This window comes from Phoenix dactylifera, chromosome 12 (genome assembly GCF_051530095.1).
Source record: "Phoenix dactylifera cultivar Ajwa chromosome 12, Ajwa_hap1_PhDact_Kaust_v1.1, whole genome shotgun sequence".
NCBI lineage: Eukaryota > Viridiplantae > Streptophyta > Magnoliopsida > Arecales > Arecaceae > Phoenix > Phoenix dactylifera.
Window position 1 is genome coordinate 27,780,990 of NC_143201.1, and position 18,619 is coordinate 27,799,608.

Sequence of the window (18,619 nt, forward strand, 5' to 3'; positions counted from 1 at the left end):
AATAGTGGGAATAATAGCGAACACGGTGGAGAAAATGGTAAATGTCGTTTGTGGGGCTGAGGATGATATGACAAAGATGGGAATAATGATGGTAATAATATAGCAAAAGTTTTGGTAATGATAGTGGCAATGACAATAATAATAGTGGCAGCAAGAGCATTGCAATATAATAAAAGTAATGAGCATCGACAATGTAGCCTAAGTGAGGATATTGACAATAGTAGTATGATGATGACGGCAGCAACAATGGCGAGGGTGGCAATGGCCGCAACAAAAATAGGAGAGATAGTGATGATGATGGTGTAGGCAGCAACAATTATAATAAAAATATTATTTTTTATTTTAAAAATATTTAAAATATTTCTTTATTCTTTAAAAAATAAAAAAATAGTGTTAGATATGTTTTTATTTTGTCTCTCTAATTTATTTTTAAAGACAAAATAAATGGAAAGACATCACCTATGCAAGACGGATGCTAGAGGCGGATTGCATTGCTCTTAAAAGAGACTCAATCATGGTTATCGAATGGATTCAAAATGAGGGTCGGCAAAAGGATGGATACCTACTGCTCAGTGATATTTGCAGGATAGTGAGAGATTGCAGTTCTTTTTAGGCCGTGCATATGTTTCGAGAGGCAAATAATTTGCTGCTCAACATTTGAGAGAGGTCCTCTGGACATGTTATATAACTGCCCCTCTACCCTTGCATCACATCCTTTCTCTAGACTCTTTTGGCTATACTTGTATTAGAGCTGCGTGAGCGGCCATTGTTTTATATATATATATATATATATATATATATATATATATATATATATATATATATATATATATATATATATATATATATATATATATATATATAAACTGCTCACTGCCACCGGACAAAATTCTGTTGAACCAGAGTCATCAGACGAAGTACTAAATGATTCTTTTAAACCTACTTCAAAAGTAGAAAATGCGGATTATGAAACTAAACCGATGACTTGGACAACTACTGTTATGATACGTGGAATTTCATCCCAAGTAATTACCTAGAAAATTACAGAAAAATAGGGCAATAGTTACTTTGACTGCATTGTTGCTTCCTCTCAAAACACTGTTTTCCCACCCAAATATGTAACAGGAGTCAACCCCACTTTGATACGATCATCAATACACTCGAGCTAAAAGCCTAAAACAAGCAACCAGGCACGGAATCTTTAGATGACTCTCCAACTTAAAGAGGGACATTTTTTATATCAAGAAAAGAAAAGAAAAAAAAGAAAAAAAAAAAGAAAATAAATACCTGACTAATTTCTAAAATCATGCACAAAAAAATTTAGCCTAGATTAGAACTCCTTGCAGGAATCGCGCAGGCCCTTTCTTCCCAACAAGAAAATGTGATCCAAGTCTCATTCCCTTTGCATTTAGAGATACATTTTCTTGAATGAATGACAATGACTGCCCTGGCCTCGTCAGTCAATCTTACATTTTCTCATGAGTCATGATTGCCAGAAACCATAGGCCACACAAAAATCCAATTTATTCATATCTGGGGATATCTTAAAGCATTGCCAGATAATTAGATCAATATGCAAGCTAACATAACTGAAGAACTGCAGAGCGTCATACCGTCGGACCAGAAAAGACTTGTACAGCAGCTATTTTGAGTATTTTCCATCATACCATTGAGCCATGAAAGTCTCAAGGAAGAATAATTTTAAACCAGGAGACTACAATTTAACTGAATATTACTGGTTTATGACATACAATCTCCCTCTGAGTAGATAGCATTAAAAGGACTCATCCATACACACGTATTCTTTAAATAAAAATAACAGAACGAGACGGGCAGATCAGCGTCCACAACTCCTTGGTCTTTATCACTTGCGAATGGCATAAATATTTGATTCAATTCTGCATGCATATATTTGGTAAGCAATTGGTGAAACACCTGAGAATACAGTTCCAAATCTAGTACTAAGAAGAGAAGTAGAAAAACTGGAAGCAGTAGGAGAAAGCTGACTTAAATAACAACTCTAGCAAGTTCTTGGCTAGCAGACTGTTAGAAAAACAAATGACAAACTTAGTTCAGTAATAGATGACGTGGATACTATCTCATTTATGAAGAGTGCTGGCTATGCATCCTACATAATCAAGGTGTTGCAGGGTAACAGGAAAAAGGAGGATCAAATGATTATTACCAACTTGCACCAAGATGTATCAGAAGTCATCTTGATGACTGCCTCCAATGCTCTGCAAAACAAGATGCTATTTGATCCTCACATTAATATATCTGAATCAATTTGCTGAAGATTTGGAAAAAGCTTCTTCAAAGTAGTAGAGTAATTTGGAAAGCCAGCCTGCAAAACAACGAGAACCAGGAGAAAGCATTTTAGTACCATGTGCCTTGAATTGGCATCCAAAATCCCCAATTAGCCACACGTCCTAAAAATCAACATATGGTGTAATAAATATGGCTTCATAAGACAGTCGTAATGGTAACTACTACATCGAAGAATTCAAAAATTCTTGGCCTGCATACATTTTCACCAAATATTTTGATTTTAAATAACAGTACACATGTCAACAGGAACTCGGTTGGTGTTCCATGAAATCTTACACAATTTTCTCGCAGCTTTACAGAACTGTAAGAAAGTATGTTCCTATCAGTGCATCGACCTTTCCTACATAAGCATCAAGGTGTTTCATGAAAGATGCAGAGTGATCATCTTGCAGCATTCAAGAACTAAGGAGCTCAGAAGCGCCAAAGCTACTTGGGAACTCTGGAAGGGAATAAATAGGATAAGACTGAAAAACTCTTGTATGGATTGTGCTCGGGTGGAAAAGCTTCAAATCCATGCTTACAGAGGCAGAGTTGGTAATAGGCCAAGTACCTTCATTTATTTCTTTTATCTGCCATTGGTGTCTTTTTACTTTTTTTATTTCTGGGTATCCATGGAGCTATCAACTTTTTTCTTTTCTTTTAACTTCTTCATTCTCTCTATCATACTTCCTCTTCTCCTGCCATTGATTAACAATCTGATACATGACACATGCAAGTACACAAATAGACAGTGCAGGGTGACTCAAACAATACATTTCTTGGACAGCTATGGAAGATCTCATATTCATGCTCATCATCCAGATCCATGTCATAAACATATTATTCTTTAAAAAATAGAATAACGATTTAATCATTTGTCAATAAAAAATGTTTCATGACTATAAATAAACATGATAGTTCAGAAATCTCAGTTGACAACTGTGAAAAAAAGGATTTGTCCTCTGAAAACAAATTGTCCATCATGCATCATTATTGAATTAGTGATTCTCTATTTTCACAGAGAGCATTGAAACAAATCATTTCTCATTTGTTAAAGACTGTTTGCAGTGGAAAAGATAACAGAAAATAAGTTTCAAGAAATGCAAAAAGGTGACATTAAGCAAAACGATTTTATATTCCAGGACCAAAGAAAAAAGAAAGCAGCAAAAAGAAGAAAGAAGTAAGAACAAAACAAACAAAAATGTTAAGATGTAACTTTCTATCTGCTGAGTGATGTAACGTACAACACCAGGGGATGTGGATCCATAGCTGTTTAGAATTCTCAATCTTTTGGTATTTCTACAGATGCTTAGCGCTATAAATATACTTGAGATCACATTTTGAATGACTTAATAAATATTTAAGAGGGCAAAAGTGCAGACTATTTTAGAACCCTTCACAAGCCTTCTGGGAATATCCCTCGAAGAGAATCCTTTTAAGGGAGTGCTCTTAGCAAGGCAATAACAATTTCACCTATATCACGACCAATTAGGCATCACAGATGATTTTTGAAGAGCTAAAAAAATTTTCAAAATCAATTTCATTAAATATGTGATCACAGCCCAAAATGTGATTCTAGTTGACATGCTAGCATGATGTGTTTACAGGGGCTTAGACAAGAACTAAGAAATGGGAAAAGAAAAAGGAAATTAGTTTCCCACAATCAGAAATAGCATTTGGATTTTCATCATACTAAAACGAAGTTTTCGTTGATATCAGCAGCAAATTCATTCAAATTATGATACTTGACTAGTTATCTTTTGAGCACTATGATCTGCCATTAAGACGGCAGCACAACAAATACTTTTATAGCAGTAGTAATCTATTTCTATGTCTCCATTCTTCATCAATTCACTTTGTTCAAGAATAAAACATTCTATGCCATCAACAAGACTTGGGTTAGCTGGTTGGCACCCTTCTTCACCTCAACATATGTTAAGATTCCAGGTTTTGATCGAGAAGGTGGCAGTCCCACGAAATTCCTCAAACATGCCATAATTTTGAAGGTCATTTGACAACCCTTGCTTAATGCTAAAGACCAGCATATCTATATTATGAGGGCAAGAACACAGTCACATACTTGGTTAGACCTAAGCCTACCACACTCCTAATGCTTATGTATTTTCACTGTATTGATTATGGTCATAATATTTGGTACCAAGCCAGCCTCATGTCCAGAGTTCAAGTCATGAAAGGGGTGACATATGGAAAGGGCTACCAGAGGGGGAAAAAAGGCTAGAGACCTGCCTATGGAAAGGGCTACCTAGCGATTGGAGTGCAGAGGCCATGGGGAACGGGCTACCTGATAGTCCAAGAGTGAACGCAGTCATGTGAAAAAGGGCTCATGCAAAAAGGGTTACCTAGAACAAAGTGAGAGCTGCTACAGACTGAGCCGCTGAGGAAGTCAGCGACGAAGAGTGTTGGCCCTTTATGTCCTTAATTAAGACCTATGCCTAATGCATCTCTAACGCCTAAGCATTTTTGGTGTATTGTTAGTAGTGGCAAAGCCAAGAGTTTACTTAGAAGAAGGGCAAATTGTATTCCTAGGGAAAAGCATTGTCCCAATAAATTCTTTTCTATTGAGTTATTATCATTCTACTCCTTGTTTATTAGATTCTCTGCAAAAAAATCACAGCTAATAACCTAAATATATCATTATTTTTCCCAAAAAGTTCAGATCTTGATAGTAGTTTTTAATAAGACATGTTATCCAATCTATTAAGCAATTATATATTTTATGAGTATACTTTACATAAACAGCTTTAGTATTTCCTATTTCAAATATTATAGTAAAAGTGAAAGTTTGAATAAAAATAAGTAAAAATAAATTAAATAGCATTAGCATAAATAAAATATATAATTAATTTAAATACATGTGTATTTCTTCATCATATATGATCTCTAGAATAGAAGATTGATCATACTTACACAATAAGTAAAGGATAAGTTCAGTAAGATAGGGTACAGAAATGTTAGTACATAATAGTCATGCTATGAGAAAAAAAAATCAGATTCTATAATCAAAGAAATGAGTTAGAAACCAAAAAGCAACCAAAAATTTTATTAGAAAAGCACATCAAGAATAAGGGAAACAAAAACCAACACCAAGGGAATCATGGTTGGAAGATGATTAGTTTTTTCTCTTTTTTTTGTGGGGGTGGGGGCGGAATCAAGGAGAGAGTATGTGAGGAACCGTGCGGGCGTGTGTTTAGTCCCACATCGGTTATTCGTCGGATAGATCTTAGGTAACTTATACAGAATCAAAGGACCCAAATAATACCTTCCGACTGGCCATTTTGGGTGCGGTCATGGGTTGTTACAAATAATATCAGAGCGGACCTGACTCATAACCTATGTGAACTAGGAGACATTGCAGCACAGATCCATTGGGGCTGACCACGGGCCGATGGTGGTGCTTGTGATTAGATTTGAATGAATTTGAACTCTTAGCCTAACGAAAACGTCAGAGCTTAAACAGAGAGAGTATGTGAGAAACCGTGCAGGCGTGTGTTTAGTCCCACATCGGTTATTCGCTGGATAGATCTTAGGTACTTATACAGAATCAAAGAATCCAAATAATACCTTCCGGCTAGCCTTTTTGGGTAAGATTCTGAGTTGTGACAACAAGAATTTCAAAAGAGATAATAAATGCCACAATAATCAATCACCTTCCAAGAAAACTAACATTAAGCAAATTCAATGCGGCTAAAGCAACAATAACAGTTCCAAGTGAAAAGAGTCATACACAAGGATTATGCTCCAGATATATGGTTGTAAGCTTCTCCCTTGAACCCGATACAGCTAATTCTAAGCCCTCCAATGATGCTATTTGGTTGTCGTTAAGCCATAAGTCTTCTAACCTGCATATTGCAATGATAAATGCCTAGAAACAAGTAGTGGTTAATGAGATATTAGGGAAAAAGTATTACAAACCTTGTCAAGTTCTCAATATCCTCGATAGCAGTAAGTTTATTTGATGAAATGTCTAAGACACGCAGATTTACTAAGGTAGCTAAACCTTCCATTTTCTGAATACCATTGTGGCTCAGATACAGTTCTTCTAGTGCTACACATTCCTGAAAAGAAATAAGACAAAATCAGCATTTAGAATGAAGACCAAAACTCATCAAAGCAACAAGAACATAGACTAAAATTTATACTTGAAACCCTGTCATGCACGTCAATCGGTTGCTCTGCAAACTAATTTTTCTGATACAGTTCAGTCCGCACAAGTTCACCATGCGGATACGATTTCTTCCGAGCCACAACTCTTGCAAATTTGTCAATGTCTGCAAGTTCTCCATTATCTGAAATGAAATTCAAACTGTTAAGTAAAAGAAAACAAGTTTAGCCATGATTTGGAGTTTAATGGGGATTTTGTTAAAGAATGAAGCATCAATGATCACGGTGAGGCTTCAACAAGCTTTTGCATAACCAAGTTCAAAAGTTTCACTTCTAAAAAAGTGCTTTTTACATTTTTCTAAAATGCATGAGAGAATCCATTAAGGTAATAACTCACCCGTAAGTTGTTTGAACCAAGTTCAAGAATTCGCAGTGCATGCAAATGCTCAAGTTCCTCCATCTTGGTTACTTCATTCTTTGAAACATAAAGCTCTTCTAGTGTGTTTGATACCTTGGACAAACCATTCAATGAAGATATCTCATTGAATGAGACATCAAATACAAGGAGGTTCTTGAAAATGCTAACATCAGGTATTTTTCTGAGCTTGTTGTCCCTGAGTACCAGCTCCTGCAGAATAGCGCATTTTTCAGGTAATAAGAGCATAGAGCAGTAATAACTTGCACTCTCATACATGCAAGAACCCAATAGTTTTATAGTGTATTCCATGTGCAGAAGAGATGATGGCTTTCTCTAGTTGTCCTAGCAAGACACACTACAAGATCTTGCTACCAGAATAGTAGTTTGGGACCTTGTTTGCTACATATTATAAAATGTTTTGTACCTTTAGATTTGAATGGAAGCTCCTCTCTTGCTGAATAATTTAGGGATGTAAGCATGAGTACTGTCACAAGTGATGATTATAGAATTTTTAACAAGTATACAAGATAAATGATGTTTCTCATTTATTATATCGTTATAAAAGTTATACATGCATATTCATCTACTGCTATGTTATTGCCATATATTTGTCCTATTTTTCAGTATTTTCCATACCTACAAGCGGGTAGGTTGAAAAAACTTATATTTAAAAAATATAGACCCATATATGATTCCGTAAAAGCTCTTCAATCTTTATTTCAACATAACTTTAAAGTTAAGCAATGAAAACCATCATACACTTTTTGCTGCCGTGCAAGCTAACCTTCACAACTAGCAGTGTCCCACATCGCAGTTTAAGTTCAGATTGTTTTACTTACTAAAATAATCATCTCCGGTGAACACTAGAGAAAAGATTTTTTTTAAAAGATTAACTAGTATTTGCAAGCATGTAGTTCCCTTCATCACCAGTCGAAAAAGTAATAATCAGATCAAAAAAATTATTGATTACTTTTTAGCTCTGAACAGAATACAACACTAGAACTCATCATTTCTCTCAAGGATAAGAATGTGAGAGAGGGTCAACCAACTAAACAATATTGTCCAAGACATGGAGAATGTGGCACGTGGCTGTCAATTTGCACCACCCCAGTTCACCAGATTTTATTAATTGCCCTCGGACAATGGCGCTTGTTGCTGGAAATTGGACCCGGGGGCCGCCGCGAAGCCGGGGAAGGAGGAGCTCCGCTGCTACAGGGGGCGGACGGCGGTGCGCCGGCCGGCTGCGCCCTCCACTGCGGGGGGGTGTGTAAGTCCTGCAAGGAAAACCGGTGGCCGGGCTCCCCGGCGCCGGCCCTCCGATGCCTAAGTCAGAGGGGGCAAGTATGTGGAGAGAGCAGGGAAGAGAGTATATGGAGAAGACAGCAAGAACATTTGGATAAGATAAAGAAGACGAAGAGGATAATGTCCTCAATTGTGTCTGTGCTTCCCGGCGGGTTCAGTCCCGGGGATCTGTTTCCGTTTTTTGTTGTCCTCCCCCCTTCACTTGGTTCTCCCAGGTTCCCTTTTATAGGGGGGGATTACGTTACCTGGGAGGTAACCGGGGGATTTGTCCCTGTCTGTGATAATTGGGTACGATTTGGCCCATTTATGGCGTAGTGGAGAACGGGGCCGAATCAGACCGGAACCAGGGAGTTGTCACGGTCGATCGGACCTGTTGGAGTGGTTGAACCGCCGGCCGTAGCGGGCCTGGGGTCTGTGGATGGTAAGTGCATTTATTACCGAATGAACCGGCGGCCAGGTAGAGCCATACGCTCTGATGGTTCAGTGATCCGGAGATCGTCTTGGGCCGTGTTCATTAAATGCCTGAGTGTATCGGAGACTTGAGGGAGTCTCATGCATTAATGGCAGATTGTGCCGAACGCCTGCGGAGATCTTATGCCTTGATGGCTTGGAGATAGTGGCAGGTCGCAAGCCGTATGAGTTGTCAAGTCCCTTGGACTTTAGGCGGGGGTTGAACATTTGATAAAGGCATCGGTTCGGCAAGGGTGCCGAGCCGAGCTGGTCGCCCAATGGGGCGCCCTGTGGCGGGGCTGCTTTGAGTACTCCTGGTCGGCGCCCTTTAGGCGAGCACCTTCTAGCAGAGCGCCTTGGCGCTGTCTTTGGTCGGCACTTTCTAACCGAGCAGCTTACTTTGGGTGGGGCACCTCTTGGCGCGCGCTCTGGTCGACGCCCTCTAGTCAAGCGCCTTCCTGGTCGGCATCCTTTGGCCGAGCAGCTTTTCGGTCGGTACTCCTTGGCCGAGCAGCTTTTCGGTCGGTCCTCCTTGGCCGAGCGGCTTTCCGGTCGGCGCTCCTCGGCCGAGCGGCTTTCCGGTCGGGGTACTTCGGCCGAGCGGCTTTCCGGTCGGCGCTCTTCGGCCGAGCGGCTTTCCGGTCGGCGCTCTTCGGCCGAGCGGCTTTCCGGTCGGCGCTCTTCGGCCGAGCGCCTCCGTGGATGTATGACTTAGGGTTTTTCCCCTAACACTACCCCCCGACTTCCGAGCTCCAGTCGGCTATCAGCTGGAGCGCGGGAAGTAGCTTTAATTGGGTTATTACGAATTCCCAAAATTTCGATTTACTGCGCGTTTTGAGCTATCGAACGCTTCAAGGTGCCTTTAATAGGCGGCGTCTCTTCTTTCCCGAAGAGCCTCATTATCGGGACACCTTTTGCGAAGCGTCCTCGCGTTGTGGGCTCATGATGGGGCCGCACGATCTTCGATTGCGGACGCCTTTCCGCGCGATCCGATGGGGCGCTTCGACGTTCGAAGCGCTAGCCCTAATTAAATGCGTCGCTCTGTCTTTTAGACCGACACGTGTTATCATCTAACCAGGACGCAGCGCTTTCTTCGCTGATCCGGGCCGTTGGGGAGGTCTATATAAACTCTCCCCCGGCCCCCTGTTCTCTTTCCATTGCTTTCTGCTTCCAGCTTCCTATTCTCCCAGTCTTCCTCAAACCGAAGTCCCTTCTCTCCGGCTTCCTTCCCAGGTCCCCCTTCTTTTTGATTTCCCTCTCTTGTAATGGGTTCTTTGCCTAGCGAAGTAGTATCCACCATGAGTGTCCTGGAGGTCGAGATGACCGAAGAGTGGTTTTTCCCTCTTCACGGGTTCCGTTTGGAACCCGCCAGGCGAAGGGATCGGGTAACCGATCCTCCGGTAGGCCGGATCGGAGTGCACTCGGAGTCACTCTGGGCCGGCCTCCGATTTCCTCTCCACAGCTTTGTGAATGAGTTGCTGGCGGTATGCCAGTTGGTTCCGGCGCAACTCACTCCAAATGCTTGGAGGACAGTGATGGGTTTCCTGTCACTGTGTTAACTACAGGGGATTCCTACCTCTGTCAACGTCTTCCGGCGACTTTTTATTTTCAAGTCGAACCCGGGAGACGGGGAGTGACTCTACATTGCCCTCCGGGCGGGTCGGCCACTTTTTCATGGTGCCCCCTCATCCATTCATGGTTGGAAGGAGAAATTCTTCTTCCTGGGCTCTAAACGGTCCTGGGGGTTTGACCCCAGGTGGAGGCCGGCCCAGCTTAAATCCATCGACAGGCTCCCCCAGCTTTCTCCGCGTGAGCAGGAGATCTTTGACACCATCCGCAGCCTTGGGGACGGGATTTTGCTGAATGGCCTCATTAGCGAGGACGCCCTGGTGAATGTGGGCTTGAGCTCGGCACGTCCTCAGGGTAAGGATAGTTACAGCAACTTTTTATTTCCTTATTGTTCTAATGTTCTAATTTTGCTTATCTTTGCAGACATCGCAAAAATGGTGACCAAGAGTGAAGTCCTTTACGCCCGCTTCCAGAAGAGGGCAGCCGAGCTCTCGGGGGAGCCCGCGGAGCCGAGAAAGAAGCAGAAGGTCTCGGTAACCTCGACTCCCTCGACGGCGGTGGTGGCCGAGGCGGGTTCTTCTCGCCCTACGCATCCCGAGGCGGGGCCTTCTCGTCCCGCTATCTCCGAGGCGGGGCCTTCTCAGCCCGCGCGCCCTGAGGCTGATCGGAGAGAGGGCGCGGGCTCCGGGGGCTCGGGCTCCAGAACCCCGATGGCGCCCCCATGCCCGGCGCCCTTGGTGCAAGTCCCTGGTCGGCAGGACGCTCCAGTTGCCGACCAGGGGAGGAGTTCAGCGGGTCCCGTGCTTGCACGCCCCGCTGTAGTTGTGCGGCGGTTAGACCAGCCGCTCGCCCGACCCCAGCCCCTTAGCTCCCAGCCGGGGAGCGGTCAAGGAGCCTCGGGGTCGGCTCCACCTAGGCCAGATGGCGCTGGCCTCCCGGGCCCTTTGAGCTCGGAAGAACGGGTGCCCTTCGCACCCACCTGGTCGGTGTTCGAGGGCGATTCGGCCCTCGAAAACCCGCGAGTGGCGCGCGAAGTTTTTCGGCTCGCGCTGCTCCCGACCGGGCCATAATGCAGTCCATGAGCTACAACGCTTTTATGGACGCTACACGCTGCAACTCCGTCCGGGTAAGCAAAATTTTTCGCCTGAGTAATCTGTATTGTTTTTCTACTAGCGGCGCCTTATGTTTTCCTTTTCGTCTTCTTTACAATATTTGCACGAGACGGAGATGCTGATGCACCTGGTTCAAGAATACCGGGAGAAAGCCTGGAGGTGCCAGCGCGGCTATGAGGAGGCCCAGAGAAGGTACATGGCCGCCGAGGCGAAGTACCAAGCCTCCGAAGAGAAGTACCAGGCCTCTGAGGCCGAACAACGGGTGCTCCAAGAGAAGGTCGGAGCATCCGATGAAAGGATTCGAGCTCTGACCGCCGAGCTCGATGAAGAGAAGGGCGCGCACGCATTGGCAAGGTCCGAGCTGCGCGCCGCGGAGGCTCGATTGGCTAAGGCCGAGCAGGCGTTGGCCTCCCACGAGCAGGAGGTGGGAAATGCCCGCCTCCGACATTCGGAGCTCGAGCAGGAGCTGAGGGGCCTCGAGCGGAGAGCCGCTTACCACGAGGCCCGGGAGATAGAGGCCCGGGAGAACGCCCAAAACGCAGTGAAGCTCTTCCGTGAGTCGGAAGAGTTTCACGAACTCATGGCTGAGGAGGGCGTGAACGGGCTGATCCAAGGCTTCCGGGATTTCCGCAATCAGCTGCGGCGGCTTCTCCCGGATTTTGATGTTAACCTGCTCCAGCCGGGAGCAGGGAGGGCGGAAACAGAGGCAGAAACTCCGGAGGCGGAGGCAGAAACTCCGGGGGCCGAGGCGGCCATAGCTGTCCCCGAAGTGACCGAGGTCGCCCCCGAGGCTACTCCTATGGCTGCCGAGGCCATCGAAGAGGTACCGGCAGCCGAGCCAACCACTCCTGGTACTGCCGAGGCCGAGGTGGTCGAGCTCGAGCCTCCGATGTAATTTTGTCATTTCTTGTAAAGTCGGGATGGCTTCCCATACTTGTAAGGGCCAAACCCGGATTTTGTACTTAGCCTACGGGCCTTTTTGAAATGAATATACATTTCTTTTTTGAAAACTCGTCTGTCGTAGCCTAAGTTTTTCTGCTCGGATCCGTTTTAGGTTCCGAGGATATGGGCTCTAGGGCCTCAGCTTTTTCCGCCACAGGGTTTGAGTCTGAGTTTGGCTTGCCGAGCTCCATTGCTCGGTTCTTCGACTAGTGGTATAACAACGCTTGTGCTTATACCAAGGATTTGGGCTCGGAAAGTTTTTCCGAGCCTAGTCCAGAATTCGACCAAGCCCTAGGGCGGTCGTTAGGACTTAAGACTTCTTAATGCGGCGAATTTCGAATCCGGGCCTCGAGTTGCCGGGGCGAACCGGATTCTTCTCTTGCAAATGGATTGGATACTCGTCAGCTCGTGACGGGGATTCACCGGATTTAGTACAATAATGTGTCGGTGTCATGAGCACTCCTTCGCCGAGGCGATTGAAGACGCTCCTCTGCTCGGTGTCCGTTCTTTGAGGACATCGGCAGAGAAATAGATAAAATGATGCAGAAACATTAAATACATGGGTACCTTGTACCGTGTGCGTCCTGGCGCCGAGGCGACTGAAGACGCTTCTCTGCTCGGACTCCGTTTTTGGAGGGCGTTGACAGAGAAATCCAATAATAGGTAATGTAAAGACATTAAATAAATAGGTACCTTGTACCGTGTGCGTCCTGGCGCCGAGGCGACTGAAGACGCTTCTCTGCTCGGACTCCGTTTTTGAAGGGCGTTGACAGAGAAATCCAATAATAGGTAATGTGAAGACATTAAATAAATAGGTACCTTGTACCGTGTGCGTCCTGGCGCCGAGGCGACTGAAGACGCTTCTCTGCTCGGACTCCGTTTTTGGAGGGCGTCGACAGAGAAATCCAATAATAGGTAATGTAAAGACATTAAATAAATAGGTACCTTGTACCGTGTGCGTCCTGGCGCCGAGGCGACTGAAGACGCTTCTCTGCTCGGACTCCGTTTTTGGAGGGCGTCGACAGAGAAATCCAATAATAGGTAATGTAAAGACATTAAATAAATAGGTACCTTGTACCGTGTGCGTCCTTGCGCCGAGGCGACTGAAGACGCTTCTCTGCTCGGACTCCGTTCTTTGGGGACGTCGGCAGAGAAATCCAAGAATAGGATAGACAATGTAGAGACATTAATGTAGAAACATTAAGTAAATGGGTACCTCTCATGCAGTTGGAGTTAAGTGCTTCAGGTCGACTCAGCGGCCTTCTTTGGGTTGTGGTCGACTCAGCAGGGTGCCCCCACTCAGATCGGGGCGTGTTGTCGTAAGAGGCGTCGAATGGCGTTGAAAGGCGTCGAATGGCGTCGAATGGCGTCGAAGTGTCGTCGAATGGCGTCGAATGGCGTCGAAGTGGCGTCGAATGGCGTCGAAGTGGCGTCGAATGGCGTCGGATGGCGTTGGATGTCGTCGAAGTGTCGTCGAATGGCGTCGAATGGCGTCGAATGGCGTTGGATGTCGTCGAAGTGTCGTCGAATCGGCGTCCCGAGCTTAGCCAGAGCATCATTGGAGACGCATACAGGAGACGGACTTCGTCCGTTTAGCGATCGTGCGCCCTATTCGGGGCGACGTTTGGTCGTTTTTTGGATTCTCCGACCTGGAAATAGATAAAATATTGAAATTATTTGAAGCCAAAGTGGCGTCCTGTACCTTTTGGAGATATTTTGATGGCTTCCGAGCTTCGAAGTCCCTTAGGACTTAGCTTGGCACTAGCTTTCTTTGGCTCGATTTTCTGGGGGAGGTGTTCTGCATTCGGGCTTCTGAGCTCGGGCTTCGGAGCTTGGCAGCCTTCTGAGCTCGGCAGCCTTCTGGACCATCAAAGGATTTAGCTTCAAAGTACTTTCTTGGGGTAGAATCTCCTATGAATCTAGCCAGAGGAGCGCTCATCCTTTGGAAGGCATACAAAATAAGGCATCAGCCGAGCTTTCATTATGTACTAAAATCCTTTTTTTAAAGCCTTGCAATGATGAGGGAAATAGCTACAGCGTCGTCATAAAGAGGGCTCAACACCCTTTTGGTCTTCATCAGAAAAGGAGATGTGACTTTCACAGTGCACGGATGCTTTGAGGAAGCTCTTTTTTCCGAGCTCGGAGCTTCTGGTGCCTCTAGTTGCCCGCCCTCTGATGGTATTGATGATGCCCGTGAGAGGTCAGTTATCATTCTGCTCCTTATGCGGCACTGGATTTTGTTCCTCGGGCTCTCTCCTGTAGGCATGATCACGGACAAAATAACTCAACCGACCTCGGCGGACAAGTGCCTCGATCTCATCACGAAGCTCGTAGCAATCCTCCGTATCATGGCCGCGATCTCGGTGGAAGCGGCAGTACTTTTTCGAGTGCTTCCGCGACTCTGTCGGACGCATTCTCAATGGAGGTCGGAGGTAGCCCCGACCCTCAATCTCCATGAGGATTTCTGCTCGGGTGGATGTGAGAGGAGTGTACGTCTGAAATTTTTGGAGGGGAGACCCCGGGCGAGCTAGGCTCTTGGGCCAAGGAGGCTCTTTCTCATGCCAGGGGAATCTGCTACTTGGTTGGGAGTGCTCCTGGTGCTTCTTCTGCATCTTGGCAGGTTGTTCGGCTTCCTCCCGCCGAGAGGCCATAGCTTCCTCAGCCTTGGCGTACTTGCGAGCTCGAGCCAACATTTCGGTGAGGTCCGCAGGGAAGTTCTTCTCGATAGAGAAGAGGAACCTGTAAGACCGGGCTCCAGTCTTTAGTGCCGACATGGCGATTGACTGGTCCAGCTCCCGGACTTCCCATGTTGCGGCAGTAAACCGATCCAAGTACTCCTTGAAGGACTCTCCCTCCTTTTGTTTGATGTCAAGGAGGGAGTCCGACGTCCGCCGCTGGGGCTGGCTAGCGGCAAAATTACTGGCAAACTGCCTGCCGAGCTGCTCAAAGGAGGAGACAGTACTCGGCTTCAGCCCGGTGAACCAAAGCCGGGCCGGTCCTCGGAGCGTTGCTGGAAAGGCTTTGCACATCATGGCCTCCGAGGCTCCTTGTAGGGCCATTAAGACCCGATAACTCTCCAGGTGGTCGAGGGGGTCGGCCCTGCCGTTGTAAGGCTCCACCTGGGGCATCTTGAACCGCGGCGGGACTGGTTCGTCATCAATTTGCTGGGAGAAGGGGGACTTCGTATTGAACTCGAAGTCGCCGTTATGTCCTGACTTCCTCCCGTGGAGTGCCTGGATTTGACGTTCCAGCCTCTCGACCTTCCGGTCGAGTTCATCGTTCTGGAGGATCGCTGCAGCGGTTCGTTCGAGCGCAGGTTGTCCTGGAACCGATTCAGCTTCCGAAGGCTGTGGCCAGCCTCCGTGGCCTTCGGCTGGGTGCTCTCTCCAAAGGGAGGCCTGGACTTGGGAGTCCTGACCTCGAAGGTGAAGTCCGCTTGTGGGAGGCTCCGGTTGAACTGGAGCCGGAGGAGGCGGTGCCGTTGGGATGCCCCTGGGCTGCAGGCTTTGGACAGCGGTAGCCAGGGCCTGCACCTGTTGTACCAGGGCATCGAACTGCTCCGGCCGAACTTGATGAACCGACTCGGTCGGAGGTGATGAGTTTCGGACGGAACGCTCCGGGCTAGGTGGAGGACGTTGAGAGGCATTGGAAGCCCCTTTGCTTCTTAGCTTCATGGCAGCGAACTCGGTCCCTTCCTCTAGCGCCAACTGTTGCTGGAAATTGGACCCGGGGGCCGCCGCGAAGCCGGGGAAGGAGGAGCTCCGCTGCTACAGGGGGCGGACGGCGGTGCGCCGGCCGGCTGCGCCCTCCACTGCGGGGGGGTGTGTAAGTCCTGCAAGGAAAACCGGTGGCCGGGCTCCCCGGCGCCGGCCCTCCGATGCCTAAGTCAGAGGGGGCAAGTATGTGGAGAGAGCAGGGAAGAGAGTATATGGAGAAGATAGCAAGAACATTTGGATAAGATAAAGAAGACGAAGAGGATAATGTCCTCAATTGTGTCTGTGCTTTCCGGCGGGTTCAGTCCCGGGGATCTGTTTCCGTTTTTTGTTGTCCTCCCCCCTTCACTTGGTTCTCCCAGGTTCCCTTTTATAGGGGGGATTACGTTACCTGGGAGGTAACCGGGGGATTTGTCCCTGTCTGTGATAATTGGGTACGATTTGGCCCATTTATGGCGTAGTGGAGAACGGGGCCGAATCAGACCGGAACCAGGGAGTTGTCACGGTCGATCGGACCTGTTGGAGTGGTTGAACCGCCGGCCGTAGCGGGCCTGGGGTCTGTGGATGGTAAGTGCATTTATTACCGAATGAACCGGCGGCCAGGTAGAGCCATACGCTCTGATGGTTCAGTGATCCGGAGATCGTCTTGGGCCGTGTTCATTAAATGCCTGAGTGTATCGGAGACTTGAGGGAGTCTCATGCATTAATGGCAGGTTGTGCCGAACGCCTGCGGAGATCTTATGCCTTGATGGCTTGGAGATAGTGGCAGGTCGCAAGCCGTATGAGTTGTCAAGTCCCTTGGACTTTAGGCGGGGGTTGAACATTTGATAAAGGCATCGGTTCGGCAAGGGTGCCGAGCCGAGCTGGTCGCCCAATGGGGCGCCCTGTGGCGGGGCTGCTTTGAGTACTCCTGGTCGGCGCCCTTTAGGCGAGCACCTTCTAGCAGAGCGCCTTGGCGCTGTCTTTGGTCGGCACTTTCTAACCGAGCAGCTTACTTTGGGTGGGGCATCTCTTGGCGCGCGCTCTGGTCGACGCCCTCTAGTCAAGCGCCTTCCTGGTCGGCATCCTTTGGCCGAGCAGCTTTTCGGTCGGCGCTCCTTGGCCGAGCGGCTTTTCGGTCGGCGCTCCTCGGCCGAGCGGCTTTCCGGTCGGCGCTCCTCGGCCGAGCGGCTTTCCGGTCGGCGCTCCTCGGCCGAGCGGCTTTCCGGTCGGCGCTCCTCGGCCGAGCGGCTTTCCGGTCGGCGCTCCTCGGCCGAGCGGCTTTCCGGTCGGCGCTCCTCGGCCGAGCGGCTTTCCGGTCGGCGCTCCTCGGCCGAGCGGCTTTCCGGTCGGCGCTCCTCGGCCGAGCGGCTTTCCGGTCGGCGCTCCTCGGCCGAGCGGCTTTCCGGTCGGTGTACTTCGGCCGAGCGCCTCCGTGGATGTATGACTTAGGGTTTTTCCCCTAACAGCGCTTATATTTGGATCAGAAAGGAAATTGAGCACGCCCATCCAATTATCTAATTGAGGTTGCCATCCAAGTGATGAATGACAGAAACAAAATATCACGACACAGGTTGAAACTTACAATGGTTAGCATTAAGATCACAGTTGAAATCAGCAACAGGGCACAGATTAAGATTACTCTCAGGGTTGAGTCTGGAGTGCTGGAAATAATTAGGTGGTGGAATCCATTAAGATGCAACAATATGGTTACTACAGCATGAATAATACAGTGAATTACAGCTATAAGTCATGAAAAAATAACCAAATTTGGTCCTCTTTAATTGTTTCTGGCTACTTAAAATGGCAATCTTTACACAAAAAAGTTAACAGAATTACAAGAAAAACATAAAAAAGAAACATAAAAAGGAAAAGGGGAGGGGGACTTACATGTAATCCAGAGATGGTATTCCAACCGGAGATGGGTTCCACGCCGTCGTCGTCGAAGAGGTTTTGCCGCAACGAAAGCTTCTTGAGATGCAAGAGGAGACCAATCCGCGGGTCCAACTTGGTGAGCCTATTGGCCGTGAGATCCAACTCTTCGAGGCTCTCCGGGATCTCGACCTCGCCGAGATCGTGAAGCTGGAAGCTCGTCAGATCGAGGCAGTGGACCTGTGACTCGTCCTCCACCCTCCCTTCCTCCCATCCGTTCCCATCTTCCTCCATCTCGCGTGGTAGTAGGGGCGATCAAGAACCGGATCGAAACCCTAAAACGAAGTAGAAATATAAATAGAGGGAGGGGACTGAGAGAGAGAGAGATAGAGGGGAGGAGGAGAGAAGAAAAGGACCGCTTTCTAGAAGTCCTGGGGGAGAAGAATAAAGGAACGTCGCTTTCCTTTGGGGCAGGTAAGACAGAGAGGGAGGGAGAAAAGAAGCGGCTGAAGTGGCGACGATGGGCGACTCTTTCCGGCGCACCTTCGCCCGGCGTTATGTTCCCATACCCGTTTTATTATTTATTTATTCACTTACTTACTTACGGTACACCGGCGGCTCACAGTAATCTCACCACCCGATAGAAAAAGAAATACAAAGCGAAGCTAAAGTATTTTTCTAAAATAATGAGCAACAAAAAATAATCCAATCAATAGCTTCATTTGCCTTCCAAAATATATGCATGAATTGAAAAACAACGTACTTCTATAGCAGCCGCCGAACGTCTTCTAGATCCTGTAAAAGCGGATGGCCAAACGCACACAAATCTAATT

General features: G+C 47.1%; 1 protein-coding gene across 2 annotated transcripts; it reads right to left on the bottom strand.

Moving 5' to 3' along the window:
• Positions 1-1,696: 1,696 nt before the first annotated feature.
• Positions 1,697-18,384, bottom strand: LOC103710245 (protein phosphatase 1 regulatory inhibitor subunit PPP1R7 homolog). Of its 2 annotated transcripts, XM_008795902.6 has the most exons (8): positions 18,203-18,384; positions 17,805-18,121; positions 6,827-7,057; positions 6,468-6,614; positions 6,241-6,383; positions 6,053-6,167; positions 2,186-2,344; positions 1,697-1,898 (listed from the first exon to the last, which is right to left on the bottom strand). In XM_008795902.6, exons 2-7 carry the CDS (start codon positions 18,078-18,080, stop codon positions 2,264-2,266), a joined length of 993 nt encoding a protein of 330 aa, XP_008794124.4. In that variant the 5' UTR covers positions 18,081-18,121; positions 18,203-18,384; the 3' UTR covers positions 1,697-1,898; positions 2,186-2,263. The 2 variants fall into 2 exon arrangements, with proteins under 2 accessions (XP_008794124.4, XP_089782651.1); XM_089926525.1 differs by having other exon boundaries at positions 17,805-18,340.
• Positions 18,385-18,619: the final 235 nt, after the last annotated feature.

Coding starts and splice junctions, on each gene's coding strand:
- LOC103710245 (XM_008795902.6), bottom strand. CDS start 18,080: ATGGAGGAAGATGGGAACGGATGGGAGGAAGGGAGGGTGGAGGACGAG. Junction 6,384..6,467: donor CGTGCATGACAGGGTTTCAA/GTATAAATTTTA, acceptor ATTTCTTTTCAG/GAATGTGTAGCACTAGAAGA. Junction 6,168..6,240: donor GATATTGAGAACTTGACAAG/GTTTGTAATACT, acceptor TGCAATATGCAG/GTTAGAAGACTTATGGCTTA.